Source organism: Heteronotia binoei, chromosome 5, assembly GCF_032191835.1.
Source record: "Heteronotia binoei isolate CCM8104 ecotype False Entrance Well chromosome 5, APGP_CSIRO_Hbin_v1, whole genome shotgun sequence".
Classification (NCBI taxonomy): domain Eukaryota; kingdom Metazoa; phylum Chordata; class Lepidosauria; order Squamata; family Gekkonidae; genus Heteronotia; species Heteronotia binoei.
In genome coordinates, this window is record NC_083227.1 from 168,065,174 (window position 1) to 168,082,540 (window position 17,367).

The 17,367-nt window shown below is 42.7% G+C and overlaps 1 protein-coding gene across 1 annotated transcript in view; it reads right to left on the reverse strand.

Annotated features, from left to right (window-relative positions):
• Window positions 1–4,993: 4,993 nt before the first annotated feature.
• Window positions 4,994–17,367, reverse strand: part of LOC132573027 (C-type lectin domain family 17, member A-like) — a 41,050-nt gene continuing 28,676 nt past the window's right edge. Inside the window, exons 5-9 of the mRNA XM_060240695.1 lie at window positions 15,222–15,284; window positions 14,364–14,453; window positions 10,494–10,666; window positions 9,259–9,371; window positions 4,994–5,728 (exon numbers count right to left, since the gene is read on the reverse strand). Coding sequence (XP_060096678.1) covers window positions 5,596–5,728; window positions 9,259–9,371; window positions 10,494–10,666; window positions 14,364–14,453; window positions 15,222–15,284 — 572 coding nt within the window. The 3' untranslated portion in view covers window positions 4,994–5,595. The remainder of the gene's footprint in view (window positions 5,729–9,258; window positions 9,372–10,493; window positions 10,667–14,363; window positions 14,454–15,221; window positions 15,285–17,367) is intronic.

Consider the following 17,367-nt stretch of genomic DNA (forward strand, 5'->3'; position numbering starts at 1 on the left):
AGCTCTCTCCTGATGCGCTCTGAGCAGAGTTGGGTGGGTGGGTGGGCAGATTCTGAAAGTTGGGTGGGTAGGTGAGCAGCCAGCCCCATCCTATGCTCCCAGCAGCCCTTAGTCCAGCCATGAAGAGCTGGGGGCTCCATGTGCTGCCTTGTTTTCCACCACCATGAGCCTGAATGGTAAGTTCTTGGGTGGGTGGGAGGAGAGGCCCCTAGGTTGCACAAGCTGCAAGGGCAGCCAGAGTCCTTCTGGGGTGGGGAGGAAGGGAGGGAAGGAGGAGGGTGTCCAGGACATGTCTCCGCCATCCAGCGTTTACAAGCCGTGTGCGTTCCCTGCTGCTCCCGGTTGGGGAAGGGCACAAGAAAGCAGGGAAATGGGGAGGGAGCGCAGAGATACGAATCAGCCTTCTTTAGAACTTTGGAATTGGAAGTCGATCGCTGCAGGCTGAGCTCCAGGAAAGGTAGAAGGGGAATCGAAGCTTGCATGCAATTTAAATCACACTGGAGGAAGAAGGGAGAAGGGTGCCTCCACCCTCTCCAGCTTCTTGCTCTCACCCCAGGGCCCCCCTCTTGTGGCTCCCTTCTTCTGTGACTCTTAGCTACAAGGCTGCATACAGGTAAGTCAAGATGACATAGTTTTGCAGCAGTCCTGCACTGAGTTCCATTGGCTTTTAAAACAGAACCTGGCAAAGAGCACCCATGTTATTCATTTTGTCACAGCAATAATGTGCTGTGAAATCTTATGTTTACAGCTGCAGATCAATACACACATGGGAGAAATGCTAGATTCCATGAGACTTGCTTTAAAGCAGGGATGGGGAACTTTTTTTCTGCCGAGGGCCATTTGGATATTTATAACATCATTCACGGGCCATAAAAAATTATCAACTTAAAAAACAGTGCTCCACAGATTCAGGCCAGCAAAATTAATGTAAATAATTGTTTTTCTATTTGAAGGCATGTGGGGAGAGTCTAATCTGGCACACATACCGCAACCTGCTGCCTTAGGCAAGAACTCACTAGCATATTATACCACATCCTCTAATATTAGCATATTAGGTCACACACTCATTAGCATATTAGGCCACACCATCTTGGATAATCAAGTGCAAATTGAACTGGTGGTAACTGGCTCCCACCCCTGCCACCCCTCCTTCCCTCCCTTCATGCAGAAACTGCAGCTGCTCCCAGCAGACCTTTAAAGGCACCCACATACCTCAGCAGCAGCTCTTCACAATGCCCACCACTCAGGCTCTAGAGAAAGAGAGGGAGATGGGGAGAGAGAGGGAGAGAGAGAGAGAGCAAGGGAAATAAAGAAATGGGGGAAGAAAGGGAAAGAAAGAAATGGGGAAAGAAAGGGAAATGAAATGGGAAGAAGAAAGGGGAAGAAAGGAAAATGAAATGGGAGGAAGAAAGGGAAATAAAGAAATGGGGAAGGGGAAAAGGGGGAATAAAGGAAAATAAAGAAAGGGGAAGAAAAGGAAAGAAAGGGAAATAAAGAAAGGGGGAAGAAATTGAAAGAAAGGGGAATTAAGGGAAACAAAGAAATGGGGGGAAGAAATAGAAAGGGGAACAAAGAAATGAGAGGGAAACTTACCTGAGCTGTGACAGTGACTTTTCCAGGCCCCACAGCAATTCTGGCTGGCCCCAGGGAGGCCGCAGTGCGGCTGAGCCCTGAGATCCCTGCCGAACCCTGGGGAGGCACAGGAGGGCCCCATGATCCTCACTAGCCAGCCAGGCCCTAGGGAGGCTGCCTCTTGGTTTGGCTTGGCCCAGCAATCCCTGAGGGCCAGAACAAGTGAACTCAAGGACCGTAAATGGCCCTTGGACCTGATGTTCCCCACCCCTGCTTTAGAGTAAACTTGGATTGGATCTTCTTGCACTTGGGGAATTTTGGTATGGTCATCAAATCAGGGAATTAAAAATATTCCACAAAGCAAACAACCCAAAGTTGCAATAAGAACTTTTTATTGAACATGATATGAAAGATAACTAATCAAAACTTTTAGAACCCAGTACATAATTGCAAATAATCAACCATCAAGTCATTGAAAAGGAAATAATTTTAGAATTACACATATAAAGATTAGTGAATAAGAATGAGCAAAGGCTGTTAATAAAATGCTATAAGGCAATCAAAGTAAACCTGCAATTTTTCCTTTGGGGATTATGCAAAGTGGTGTGTTTTTTAAAAGTAAAATTTTATATTTCTGTCCTAAAATACCAGTTCTCTAAGAAGCTTATATCATGTGACCACCCTGCTACTTTTACTGAGACAAGTTTAATACACAGGCTTAACTGTCTTCTCTCTCACCAGTAATTATTTATTTCATCTAAAGAACCTCAGACGTCCTCCTGAAAAAGAGCATCTACATGTCTGAACGTGGCATTTAAAGTTATAATGAACACACAGTACTAGCACAGCACAGAATCCTTTCTGTCTCTTTGAATCAAAGGCTTTTCTGCTGACTTTCTAGCATGAAAACAAATTCATAAACAGAGCCTGCAAAGATCTTTGCCATTATACAGCTGGTGGTGAGCTGGCCTCTCTGTGACAGCTGGGAACTTGAACTCTCCAGATGTGCTCCTCTAGAAGAAAGGTGCAGATGGTGAAGGAACCCAAACCAATCACAGCACTGCCCTCTTAATACCAGTAATATCTGTCAGCTACTTGAGAGTGTAGCATGAAGAATGGAAAGTATATGTGTATTTTGCAAAAGTCAAATATCTTTCTTACAGCTAAGAACCATTGCAGGTGGTTCCACAAATATCTCTTCCAGTTTGTGCTTTGCTTACAAGGCAGATGTATTTTGCTGTGGGAATTTCCCCCCTAGATTAGTTCATTGCTCTTGATGTTGCCTTGTTCGAAGTCTGTATTTCTTCCCCTCCCTATTTACATGATAGGCACTTGCTGGTTCTACCATTCTAGTTAAAGTACTTGTTCAGCTTTTTAAAATGAGATAGAGTCCTGATCAAGGCCAGCAGGAATCTGCAACCCAGATCTGAGATTTTGTGAGGGTTTTTTTTTTCCTCCTTAAACTTAGTTCTAAGCTGAGCCTGCCCTTTCTTTTACTGTGTTGCTAGAGTGCTCAAAAAACCAAACAGTGGATATTTCTGCCTTACAACAAAACTGTCTGTCCTGCAGGACCCCCCCCCCCATTATTGTGCCAAAATTGGGCGAGGGCTACTTAATGTGGTCTTTACCACATAGATTTTTTTTTCTGCATGAAGAAAAAAAGGCATCTTTTATATGCTGAAGGGCATCTAGACCTCCAGGGTAAATAAAAGAGAAAAAGCACACTACAGGCATCAGATATCAATATGGTACTAATGTCCTGGATGAATCAAGCTGCTTGTGGTTTATCAGCTATGTTTTCTTTAAGTACCATCCATACTTATTGGTTAGCTTCCCTAATTTCCTCTTTGCCATGGTTTTGTAATTAATGTTGGGGGAAATCTGTACGATGGATGCACCAGTAAAGGTACAGAAAATTATCATAATATCCCCCCCCCCCCATTCAAGAGATTGGAACACTTTTCTTTTAAAAAAACAAAATAAAACTTCAATACATTTGTGAATTCAAGGGATTTCTTGGATATCTGTGTAATTAATCATACAGCTCCAAAATGATTATCTGCTAAATGCTGATAGGGGAAGGGAAAGCTAGAGAAAGACAAATCCAGAGCATTATAAACTCCCATCCAAAGTATTATTTTTAAAAATCAAAATACATTTGCTATCCAAGCATGGGAGTGCTCCTTGACCATGGCTGCATCCCACACTGCTCTGAGAACAGGTTTTGCACATGCATTTTAGCATTAGTTAACTGAATGAAAGAGAACAGAAAAGAATGCAAGCAAAGGAGGCAAGCCTGACGTTAAAACTGATAATACTTTAAAAAAAAAAAAAACTAATAAGCCCTGCGATCCATATTGCCAAGCACTAAGAGATTCTCTTCTGTGTTATTGGCCACTTTGAAAAATGGGAGAGTTGCATGATCTCATCATATGGGGGAACACATTGAGTGTACAGAATGCACAGTAGAACCCACTGATACTGACATTGTAAGTCTTGATAACTGGCAACATATGTATGCGTGTGCATGCGCACATATGTGCAAAGCTGGCTGCAGCTACATCATGCTTTGCACAGGGTTGCAATTTGTATGGGGAACAAGTCTTCTGGCAGAAGCTCCGGAGAGCTTTTTTAGTCTTGTGTCACTAAATTGAAAAAAAAAATGGTATTTTCACGGATGTTCTAGTGCAGCCACAGAGTAACACTGATTTCCTGGCCTTTCTCACAAATTTGCATGATTTTCTCTTTGTGATTCTCTAATTTTATCCTGCACACTGCTCATGATCTTGGCAGTTTTTAAATTCCTCTCCTGCGTCAATTGCACCCTTTCCTCCAAACTGATTTATCCCAAGTGATTCTTAAGTTCAACGGTTTGCAAAAGGCCCATGTGGCTCAGCCACCATTTTAATGTTAGGCTTCTGAAGACTGCCAAAATGCCCCCCCCCCCAACTTTGTTCATTAAAGGCAAAAATGTTTTCAAAAGTTCTCTAATTTGATCCTGCACACTGCTCATGATCTTGGCAGTTTTTAAATTCCTCTCCTGCGTCAATTGCACCCTTTCCTCCAAACTGATTTATCCCAAGTGATTCTTAAGTTCAACGGTTTGCAAAAGGCCCATGTGGCTCAGCCACCATTTTAATGTTAGGCTTCTGAAGACTGCCAAAATGGTCCCCCCCCCCCCCTCAACTTTGTTCATTAAAGCATTAAAGGCAAAAATGTTTTCAAAAGTTTGGGCTTCCCATCCTGGTGTTTCTCTCTGTACATCTCATGTCAATTTCATTCCACACTGACAGTCCCCCCCCCCCATTTATTTTGTTAGCATGCAGCCCTGAAATCCTTTTCTCCTCCCCACTGGGGCTGCCTCCTCTCCATTCCTCTTTTCAAGTCAATACTAGCAGGAAACTAAAGCTCACGGAGCTCCTTTTAAAATTCCCCTATCGTTTTATTTTATATTATTCAGCAATCCGATACTAGTGATAGTTTCATATTGTTAAACTCATGGCACTTGTAAAAAAAAAACCAATGAAGCTTGTACACTGATGAAAGGATGAGGATGGCTGAAGATACAGAGTCAGTGGAACAACCTCGATATGGGGGGGGGTGGGGAAGGGCAGGGGAAGAAATCTGCCGGAATCTGTATGCTTTCAAATTACCTTCATCTTAGAAGTGAAACAACGGGGACATCAGCACAAAAGCACACTCGGGAAAACCCTGAGAAACGGTGACCAGAAAGCAAACTGAGCGCTGAAGGGAGAAAAATCAGTGCAGGACAAAAAAAACAAAACCCAACAGACATGCATGGTGGAAACACCCATGCATAATAGGCCATATCCTATCTCTGAGGTCTGTTATGGCTAACATGGGATCATAACTGACACATGGAGTTCCTTAAGGCCTGGAAGAAAAGAATGACAAAAGGCTTGATTTTCAATTCAATGCTAGGACGTTAGAATACATTCCAAGATGGAATAGGGGTATGTAAAGCAGCACAGTCCTGTCCCAGGAGCGAGTCGGAGAGGCATCTCAGCAAATGAGGCGCTTTTTGCAAATCCAGTGATGTGGAAGGGAACATGCAGCAGCTGCCCATGACCCGTTGGGGTACATGATGCCGCAGTCTTTGTTATAACCCTTCTTTGGTTCCCCGATATCCCAAAAGCTAGGGAAAAGATCAAAGATAATTACATTAACATATACACATCAATAGCTGTACCATGAGGAATGGATCTCAATATTTCCAATATTCATTCCTGTGTACCTTACACTAAACGTAGACGGAAGGAAAACCCATACACCCACATTCTTTAATGCAACATCAGGGAAATTCTTGCTAAAATTATTAGTGAAGGTGGGAATACAACATAAGGGAAACTTCCTGTTAATAAAATAAAATATAAAATGGATAACTGTTAGAATGAATATGCTGAAGAATCCACCCCCCCAAGTATTATATTTATAATATAATACCAGACCAGAACAATTACACAATGATGATCTTTCATGCAATGTGCTAAATACATAAGTGAAGGTAAGAAAATCAAAGCAGGAAATGAAGATAAATCAATAATAAATATCCTGTTTAGTGACGGAAAAGCACTCTTAATAAATAACCTGCATACACCAATTGTACATATTTTAATGTCTGATGCTATAGTCAAAGCCAGCAGGAGAAAATAAATATCATTCAGTTACAGATGTAGAAGAAGAAGATGATATTGGATTTATATCCTGCCCTCTACTCCGAAGAGTCTCAGAGCGGCTCACAATCTCCTTTCCCTTCCTCCCCCACAACAGGCACCCTGTGAGGTAGATGAAGATATTGGATTTATATCCCGCCCTCCACTCTGAAGAGTCTCAGAGCGGCTCACAATCTCCTTTACCTTCCTCCCCCACAACAGGCACCCTGTGAGGTAGATGAAGATACTGGATTTATATCCCACCCTCCACTCTGAAGAGTCTCAGAGCGGCTCACAATCTCTTTTCCCTTCCTCCCCCACAACAGACACCCTGTGAGGTGGGTGGGATTGAGAGGGCTCTCACAGCAGCTGCCCTTTCAAGGACAACCTCTGCCAGAGCTATGGCTGACCCAAGGCCATTCCAGCAGGTGCAAGTGGAAGAGTGGGGAATCAAACCCGGTTCTCCCAGATAAGAGTCCGCACACTTAACCACTACACCAAACTGGCTCTCAGCAGAAATAATTAGCTCTAATCTAGAACACAGCTCTAGCCCTATCTTATTTCCATGGAAGTAAAAATGTGAATATTTTTTTTAAAATATCTTAAAATAAATTTAAATGAAAATGATTTAAACATTGGCATCAAGAGCAAAAATGCTTGTCAACATATGTGATTCTTTTTCAGGAACCATTTATTTTAAATCAGCATTTCCATTACATAAATAGAAGGAAAAATGGAGAAGTATATGTTCCTGGAACTCATGTTGCAATAAAACTACATCTCATTTTGTGTTTTCAAGGGGTGAAAAAATCTTACGAGTCATACTGAAGTTACGAGGTTGAAGTGCAATTCTAATGTTAATATTAGCAAGTATTTACAGCCTAGATCAGTTTTCCCTCTAATCCTATTTTTAATTGTACATTTTATAGAAGGAAGTTTCCTTTACAGACTTAAGTATAAAGCTAATACTGGACCATATAGATGTGATTTTAGAATAGATTGTGTCTGAAAGGTAATTTATGCAGATGGAAATTGAATATGCTGTTTTTCAAATAGCCAAAGCAAGAAACAATTGAAAAAAAAAGTCAAATTTATACTTTCGCTGAACTGTGTACTAGGTATTGGTTTGCAGATTAAATGAATATAAGGCACGTTATATATATATATATATTGCTCACAGACCATTTGGTCATAAGCAAATGGCAATGAAATAGAAAATTAAACAATAATAAAGATTTTACAGATTTTGCAAAATAAACGTTTAGAATCAGCAAAGTGCACAACATAAAACATCATTTCCCATTTTCTTAAAAACTTCCTCTTGTCTCTTAAATCCAAACACTCCCAGAAGAAATTTTACAACTGAGACTGTGATGGTTAGCTCAAAGCCACCAGGCAAAAGCTGGAGCTTATTTGCCACAGGCAGATCAATATTGAAAAGTAATGGATCGCTAAACTGTTTTCTTAAGTAGTTATACCTTTGGAAAACAAATGTTCTAGAGTTTCAACAGAGCTGGATCCACAACCACATAATCTCTCAGAATAGGGCTTCATCATGTAGAGCCCACTAAGAACAGCAGTAGGGGGGCACATTAAACCTGGCTAAAAAAAAGGCTCTTCTGTAGGCTGGGATGGTCAGCAAATCTATATAGGGACAATAGGACTTGGAATATGTAAAACCAAAGAAGGCAAGAGAGCACACATGACATGCATGGAAAATAGTGCTGTTTAAGTCCCACTGAAATGGTCTTTTTTTTTCATCAGGGACCAAGCTTTGGAATAAGACGAAGTCAACAAAAAAGCATTATCCAACCCAAGGTCTGAAGTTTAGAATCTACAAATTCAAACTAAGGGTTAACGAATGAGTTTCTTTGTAGTACAGATAAGAGACTGTCTGCAGGGAGGGCCAGAAGAGATTTTAACCGGTATCCAAAGATTGCAGCCCATGCTTTAGCTCCCAAAGATTGAATCCCCAACTCAGCTGTAATGCCAATCCCTGCAATACAGTAGGGGGCAGCCAAGAGTTTTCTGAGGAAGTAATGCAAAACAGCATCTAAACGCCCATCTGCTGAGTCAGCTCATAAGGGAGCTCAATACAGAAGCTGAGTAGCCACTATAGCATCAAAAAGTTTGATTGCAGAGGGGACATATTGCCCACCTCTGGAAAAAAAAGAAATCAAATGCCATCTTTAGGTCCACAAAGGCAATGTATATTGAGCCATGTAATATACGGTTAATAATTTCTTCACTAAATAAAGGCCAAACTGAGAACAGAAGCTCATACAAAATGTTAAGAACCAATAATTGATAGGTCAGAGGACTGAAGAAGAAAAAAACAGCAAGTTAAATACTCCAGTTAGGTATCCCAAATATCTTTGAACACAGTAAAGCATTCAGCTTCAAAAAAGGAAGACCGTTTTTTTTTAAAGTAACATAGTTGACAAAGTGTATTAATAGGAGAGTGATGGAAGTTTAGCTCAGTGGCAGAGCACATTTACAGTAATGTCCTAAATGGAGTTACACTCACTTACTTCAGTGGACTTAGAAGGATGTCAATTGTACTTAAGATGGCACTGTCATAAGGTCATATACCAGAGCAAACAATTCTGTGCTAAATGGAGCAATTATCAGACCTAAATGTGTCCATAAATGTTTGTACTATTATGTAGTCAAAGAACAGAAGACAAACATAATTATGCCAGTAAAACATGAGAGAGCTTCTAGTCTGATTCACATGTTTTACTTCATTAATGAATTCCAAAGTTTTTTGGTTTGCATTTAGAGACCATTAACTATACTCACTGAGATGTGCACTGACATATAAAAATTTACCTCAGACAATTTTGATAGGTCTTGTGTTGTCTGTTATTGAATCTAAAATAATCACTATTCAACGTAATAACATTTTAGTCTATATACCTCACTATCTAGTTATAGACCCACCAAATAAGGCACAGCTTTGAAGAAAACTTAATTGTGTAAATATAAGTTGGTCTACAAACAAATGTACTACCTGGTAGTTACAAGCACATCACCTTCACTCCATCTCCATTTTCCATCTTGTACTATGTCAGTTGTACCCAGCCAGTATGTTCCTTTGAGACTGATAGTATTTCTCAGAAAACCCTGGAATTAAAAAGAATCTAATAAAGACGTGGCATTGTATTTCTTTAGATATACTTGATGGTATTTGATAGAAGCAAATGCTCTTTGCCACCAAACTAGAAGAAAGAAAGATTATATAATGCAAATTAAGAATATTGCAGCTATCACTCAAGAATAATACTGAGTTGCTGAGAGTGGAATTCACCTGGCTAGCCGTCTTCAAAAACTAGAACTTTCACTATGGTCAGGTTGGAATTTGTCAAGTACCATAGGGCTCAGAGCAGGTCAGACACCTGATTTTTTACATTCTGCCATCACCCAGTTTACTGAAAAAAGACTATTTAAATCCAGGCACAATTCCATATACCAACATCCTCCTGAGAAGCTGCCAGTGAACCCAAGTAGCCAATCCCATGCGACTGATAGATGTAAAGTTCTGCTGTATCTGCCAGTGTTCCTCAATCTGGGCACTCCTTACTGAGGAAGACCAAAGGACTATCCCTCTGCTTCTCTACAAGGACTATCCCTCTGCTTCTCTACCTATTTCATGCTAGCCTCAAATCCAAGGCCTTGATGAGATCTTCGATCTATGCTAGTTTGAGTTTGCAGAGAGCCATTTTGTGGAGAGATATTTGCAGTGAAAAATGAGCAAAAGAAAAAAGGTGGAGGTCCTAAGGTAAGGAGTGGCAAGGATAACGCCATTGCAGAGGAACAGAGGGGAAGTGTAACATAAACTGTGAATGGTTATGGTTGTGCTGTCTCTAGTCAATAGCACCACACCAAATATTCTTGCAGACTTTTCTTGTGTTTCCTTGTTCCTGTTCTTTTTTTGCACAGCAATCTGAACACTAATAAAAATTCATCTTTTAATTATCCAAACTAACAGAACCAGAGCCTTAAGAATAAGCAGCATGGTATAATTATACTTAGCATGGCACTTTCACTATTACAGTGTTAGCATTTTCACTATTACACTGTCATTTGCTAACCAGAATCAACTTCTTAGCTTTCTGCATACGGATGGATTGATGTTGATTTGTGCAAAAAGAAAAAACAGGAGTACAGGCCTCTGGCTTCACTGGAATCACATCAATGTGTGAACTGCCTGAGAAGACCCATTGATTTCTTGGCAGGTGGGCTTACCTGTTCCTCATCAGATTCCACAGAGACCAAATGAGCACTCTGCCCAATACAGAAGGACAGAGCCTCACTCCAGGTTTTTGTCCCAGTTGAAAAGTAATAGCAGGTATTCGCTTTGGCCTTCCACTTTGAGGGGCACGATGAATAAGTGATTGAGAAGTGTTTGCAGATGAATCCTGAAAAGCAAATGAACCATGGCCCTCTATTAACATTTTGTCCTACTTGGAGACTGCAGATTGCAAAGAGGCAGCTGGCATTTATTTCAGTGGGAAAGGCATGCATGTCACCTGTCTGCCAAAATACTTGCTGATGAGCTAATCTGACCTGTAAGGCCTCCACCTGGCCTCTCCTCCCATAACCCCCCTGGATATAAAGTAGAGCTGTCTGCACTTCACTGTCCCTTAATGGTGGCTCAGTTTCCTTAAAAGTCAGTGCAAAAACTCAGCAGTCAATAATGAAAAGCAGAGTAAATTAATTAGAGGTAGTGCTGCTCAAAGTCCAGTGTGTTTTGAGCTGCCCCTAGCTCTCTATTAGGCAGAATATTAGCCAGATGTGTGTTTTGCTGAGCAACCTTTTTTTTTATTGGCCATGATAATTTACAGAGTGCAAGAAGACAAATCCCTACTCTGAGAATCATGCAATGTAAAATTCAATATAAGGGCAACAACCAAAGGGAATGTAGGTAGGTGGAAATAGGGATAAACAGGTGAAGAATGTGAGCTCATTCTAGGCACTAGCTTAGTCCAAAGCCTAACAAAATCTCTTCCAGTATAAATGTTTGTGAGAGCTTGCTTCATCAGATGTGCTGGAGTTTAAATAATGAAGTGGCATTAAGGGTTGGGGCCAAAGCCTTTACAGAAAATGGTGAGTTTTGTGGAGCGATCTGAAGAAAGTGTGGGCCAGACTACACAATATGTTTGTAAATGGTTCAGGTTGGGAACCCCAACTTCACTCAGTTTCCCTTCAGCCACACAGCAGATGTGGGGAATATATTCAACTAAGATCAGGGCCACAGTGCTGTAGAATGAGAGACCTCAGCCCCCCCCCCAGCCCCGCACCATTTTCCTGAGCTAAAACAGACCCAGTGGAACACTTTTTGTCTCACTGTGGGGCTTCACATGCGCTGAATAATCCTTACTATATGAGTGATGAGTGTAGCAATGGGATAAGTTGTTATGTGGAAAGCCGGTGAATTTACCAGCATGGAGGTTTGAAAAACCGAGCTGGAAGATCATCTCATGAGAATATTGCGCTCAGGGCCGGCTCGCCCACTACGCAAACTAGGTGGTTACCTAGGGCACCGGGAGGGTGGGGGTGTTGAATTGGGCTCCCCCCAGTGTCCCAGGCAAGCACCTAGTTTGCCTGCCTCCTCCGCCCACCGCTGATGCCCGCCATCACTCGACCCTCCTTTCCCTTCCCTTCACCGCCGCCCACCCCTCCTTTCCCTTCCCTTCCTGTCCCTTCACTTCTGCCTGTCCCTCCTTTCCCTTCCCTTCCTGTCCCTTCACTGATGCCCGCCCTCCTTTCCCTTCCCTTCCTGTCCCTTCACTTCTGCCTGTCCCTCCTTTCCCTTCCCTTCCTGTCCCTTCACTTCTGCCTGTCCCTCCTTTCCCTTCCCTTCCTGTCCCTTCACTGCTGCCTGTCCCTCCTTTCCCTTCCCTTCCTGTCCCTTCACTGATGCCCGCCCTCCTTTCCCTTCCCTTCCTGTCCCTTCACTGCTGCCTGTCCCTCCTTTCCCTTCCCTTCCTGTCCCTTCACTTCTGCCTGTCCCTCCTTTCCCTTCCCTTCCTGTCCCTTCACTGCTGCCTGTCCCTCCTTTCCCTTCCCTTCCTGTCCCTTCACTGATGCCCGCCCTCCTTTCCCTTCCCTTCCTGTCCCTTCACTGCTGCCTGTCCCTCCTTTCCCTTCCCTTCCTGTCCCTTCACTTCTGCCTGTCCCTCCTTTCCCTTCCCTTCCTGTCCCTTCACTTCTGCCTGTCCCTCCTTTCCCTTCCCTTCCTGTCCCTTCACTGCTGCCTGTCCCTCCTTTCCCTTCCCTTCCTGTCCCTTCACTGCTGCCTGTCCCTCCTTTCCCTTCCCTTCCTGTCCCTTCACTGCTGCCTGTCCCTCCTTTCCCTTCCCTTCCTGTCCCTTTACTGCTGCCTGTCCCTCCTTCCCTTCCCATCTCATCCTTTCGCCTTCTCCCCTGTCCACAACTCGTGCGCTTCCGAAGGATGCACTGGAGAAGGCTTGGCTCCCCCTCCCTTCTGAAGGGAGGGGAAGCCAAGCCTTCTCCAGTGTGTCCTTCGGAAGCGCGCATGTCGCCATTGGCAAGGGCCCAGGCATGGCATGCTGTGATCACACCGGGGTGGGGGGAGGTGACGGCAAGGAAAGGAGGGGGGCAGGCCGCTGTGGCGGGGGGGGGGGATGGAGCACGGGAGGTGCGATAGCTCAGGGTGGTGTGATAGAGCACAGTGGGGGGTGCGATGGCTCGGGGGGGTGCGACGGAGTGCGGCACTGCATTGCAGCATGGTGGGGGGCGGCAGGGCAGGTGCCTGCCTAGGACACCACGCGGCCTTGGGTCCACACTGCTTGAGCTGTTAGCCTACTTCACTGCAGGCTAGATGACCAACTTACTTCCAGGTCTATGATTTATGTCCATTCAGCAACAGCTGTATCTTTACCGAACTGTTAACATGACTTGAGATCTCTTATCTTTTTATAGACAAACACACAAAAGCAGTCAAATACTGGGGTTTTGTATGCCTGTGAAAGCCAGATGCTTGTTGCCTGAATTTGTGCAAATAGATCATGTTGAGATTCTTTTTTTTTTCCTTTGGAAAGTCCGTGACTATTTGGGGCTGGTTGAAGGGGTAAATGGGTCCAGGACAGAGCCATCCTGAGAGACAACAGCTGACTGGATCCGTGTAACAAAAAAGAGGAATTTGCCAATCATTGGTTGATACTGTGTTCCAAATAAAGAGATTAGGGGCTTATTGAAGTAGAGGATCAGGGGTTTCAAGCCAGTAGAATTGTTGATAATGTATTTGCCACATAAACGTCATGTGTGGCGCTTTCTGAGCAGGATAAGTGGAGGAGGTAATGAAAATGATAAGTTGGCAAAATATCATTGGTTGACTCAGTAAATGGAGGAAATCCAAGTTGGTCAGAACTTTCTTGAATGTTGTGGAAGGTATCAGCCACCTTCCCCAGTAAGGTAGGATCTATTCACTGATTGGTACTGGAGTGTGACAGAAGCTACAGAAAAGGATTTGCACCTCAGTAGAAAATAAATGATAAGTTACATTCTAGGGGGGGGGAGGATTTGCTTTCTCTCTGTAATTATCTTGATATTTGTATCTGTCAGTTCTTTTGTCCTCTGTTTCTCTTCCTCTCTCTGCATGGTTTAAAAAATCCCCTGAGGTTCACCCATGTTTGCAAGCCTGAAATAGAAACTTCAAAAATACAACAGTTAACATATTTTACCATGGCAAAAAACCTCCTGAGATAACATTTGGCCCATGGAGAAATAAATATTTCTGGGTTATTACTTTCCATGCTGAATTGCTAGCAACTCCTTCTCTGCCCAACTCCAACTTCCCTTAGTCTTATTTCAGATTGAGAATGGGAAGGGTAAAGTTTATCTCCTCACTGGATTACTTGCAACTGCCCAGAATGCAATCTTGACAAAACCTTATCCCTTCTTCTCTTCGCTATTAAACTGTTCAGGAAGAGAGGCTTCAGGCTGGAAAGTCGTCCAACAAATTTTCACCTAATGGTGTTGACTGTTTCTGAAGTTTCCTGGGAATTCCTGGGGGGCAGGTGGAAGGTAAGCCCCGAGGGGGATAATCACAGAACACAATTCAAATACAGAACCATCTAAGTGCTCTCTCACCAGTGATACTCTGAAGTTCAATGAAGTCATTTCTTACAGATTTCTGCATAATTTCTTGCTTTGCTCGGATATCATCTAGGTCCTTCAGCACTGAAAGACAAATCAAAACGTCTGAGTTGCTTGTGGTTTGTGGAGCCAGAGGGCTCATATGTTCATATATATGTTCATAAAGGGCAATTGCTGTTGCTCAGCAACTGGTTCAATCATTCAAAGCATTCCTACTATCAATAATGATGTCAGAGTGAAGCACACAGTACTTTCAGTGCTTATTTACATCTTACTAAATTTTTAAAACTGAATCAGAAGAGCTCTTATGGGAAAAGAAAGCTGTTGTTTTCATGACATTTGAGATGTATGAATGGAGCAAACCAGACTTTATGTGACAGAATTAATGGGGCCTTGGTACCCATAAATATAGCTATATTTTAGACAGTTGGAATAATGGGGTTCCAGACTTCACTCTTGACATTGCCTGCTTTGGACTTTGTGGCCTTGGCATTTCTTGCAAGTGTCACAGTGGTTTCTATTGGTGTAGTCAATTATTCTTATGTTTCACAGCAATAAACTTAATTGACGTCATTCTTTTTCCAATCCCACTTATGATCTAATAGCAAACATTTTACACACAATCACATAATCAGATCAGCAGGTGTGAGTGTAATGGTAACAAACATTTTACACACAATCACATAATCAGATCAGCAGGTGTGAGTGTAATGGCAACACACAGCCCAGCCTATGGCAATGTGAACCATTTCACAATTGCTGATCTCCAGTTGTCAAGCCACCCTCTTCCACATCAGTGTCTTTCCCAAGAGAATTAAGGGAATGTACATATGAAAGAGCCGCAACGCTTACCAATCATTGTCATCTCAGAGTTGTTCATGTGTAACTCTTTCAGTTCCTCTGAAATTGCTGAGTCTAAAAAGAGAGAAAGGATGGAGAAGGGACTCTCCTTTTTCTCATGCTTCCGTCAAAATAAACTTTGCTTGAATCGTGCTCCGCTTTCCCTTGGCCTTCCTTCCTATGCTGACTTGTTTGTCTTGTTTGTCAGGCCTTAGTGCTAATTATGACAGTGACATATGATCCTTGTAGCTATCTCATCATGCTCTATTATCAATTCCTTTTGTAAGACTGGTTTTGAAAAAGCTATTGGATTATAAGTTTAGAAAATATTTGAAAACTGTTACAGGAGGCTCAAAGTTTACGGACTGGTTTAGAAACACTTCAAATGCTAAAAAATTAGAGCTTTTTCTTCTCTTTCTCATTCTCAGGACCAGCGTGGCAAGAGTTCCTCTGATCGGGAACTGTTCTGAGCTTTCTCTCAAAGACAGTGGCAATCTGCTGAAGGCCTGATACAATATGGCCAAGGGATGCCAGCCTCCAGATGGCATCTGGGGATCCCCCGGAATTACAGGTAATCATAGGGTTGCCAATCCCCAGTTCCGGGCAGTGGACCACTGGTTTGGAGGCCCTCCCCCTGACTCAGGGTTATCAGAAAGCAGGGAGGGGGGGAGGAAAATGTCTGCTGAGTATTATACCCTATGGAGACTGGTCCACATATAATGGAGAATCTATCCATGGGTATCTGGGGCTTGGGAGTTGTTTTTTTGAGGCAGAGGCACCAAATTTTCAGCATTGCATCTGATGCCTCTCCTCAAAATCCCCCCCCCCACAAAGTTTCAAAAAGATTGGACTAGGGGTTCAATTGTATGAGTCCCAAAAGAAGGTGCCCCCATCCTCCATTATTTCCAATGAAAGGAAGACATTTAAAAGGAGTGTGGCCCCTTTAAATGTGATAGCCAGAGCTCCCTTCTTGAATTGGATCTGGCAACCCTACTACAGAAATTAGTTCTCCTGGGGGCAATAGATGCAAATGTTAACAGTCAGCTACCATCATGCAGATTGGCAGTTGGCGTCCGCAGAGAAGTAGTAATGTAAGACCAAACACCTTTCATATATAAAATAATTACTCTAATTATCTTGTTAAATAAGACACTGCAGTGATCCATCCCTAAATGCCAACCAGGAAGTTAGCCTGGAATAAAATATGTGGTAAGTGATTCAAAAGGCTGATTTGCAAAGCATTTCCTCTCCCATCCAAAATGTAATACATACTTTATAACAATGGATTTCTTGGCAAAAACAGCACCTTACTTTACGTTAACTTCTTTCATCCCAAACCTGCTTCCACTTGACACATTTTCCCTGTTAGTGTCAGCTTCACATTCCATGAAGCGCTGGGCACCTCTCTGTCCCACGGACCTGAATCTTCAAGACTAGTAAACATAGCCTATCCAAAAGTATTCTCTGCTGCTTCTTTTTATTTCTTAGTTGGCTCTTGTTTATGTGTTTATAGTGTTCTTTGCGTGTGTATGATTTTACCCTTTATTATATTTCAATAAAACACTATCAGTTGAACATCAGCCTGGTTTATTTGAGAGTAAATTTGGAAGAATTCTGGTATACTCGGTGGGGAGGGCGGGATATAAATCGAATAAATAAATAAACAAACAAACAAAGGTGATAATAGCTGCCCTGAGCCCTCTACAGGGAGGTGGGGTATAAATCTAATAAAATAAATACAATAACAATAATCCTGGTTTACCTGCCTTTTGCTAAGCTAATTTCCCCAATCAATTAATTATTAGGCCATTTGGGGTAACACTTTGGAGGGTGGAATTGTGCCCTACTAAGGTCCCCACTCCCAAATCTCCAATAGTTCCCAAACCTGGAGTTGGCAACCTCACCCCCACCAGCAGCCAGAGGGGCCTGGCAACCCTATGATCTTTGGAGTTTTACCCCACCCTGCAGCAGTAACCAAGGTATGCCCAGGAAAATGGTAACTCCCATAATGCAACTGGAGTAGGGATGCCAGCCTCCACTTGTGACCTGGGGATCCTCTGGAATTACAGGTAATCTCCAGACTACAATGATCAGTTCTTCCGGAGAAAATGGATATTTTGCACAGGGCAGTTTATGCCATTGCACCCCATTGAGGCCA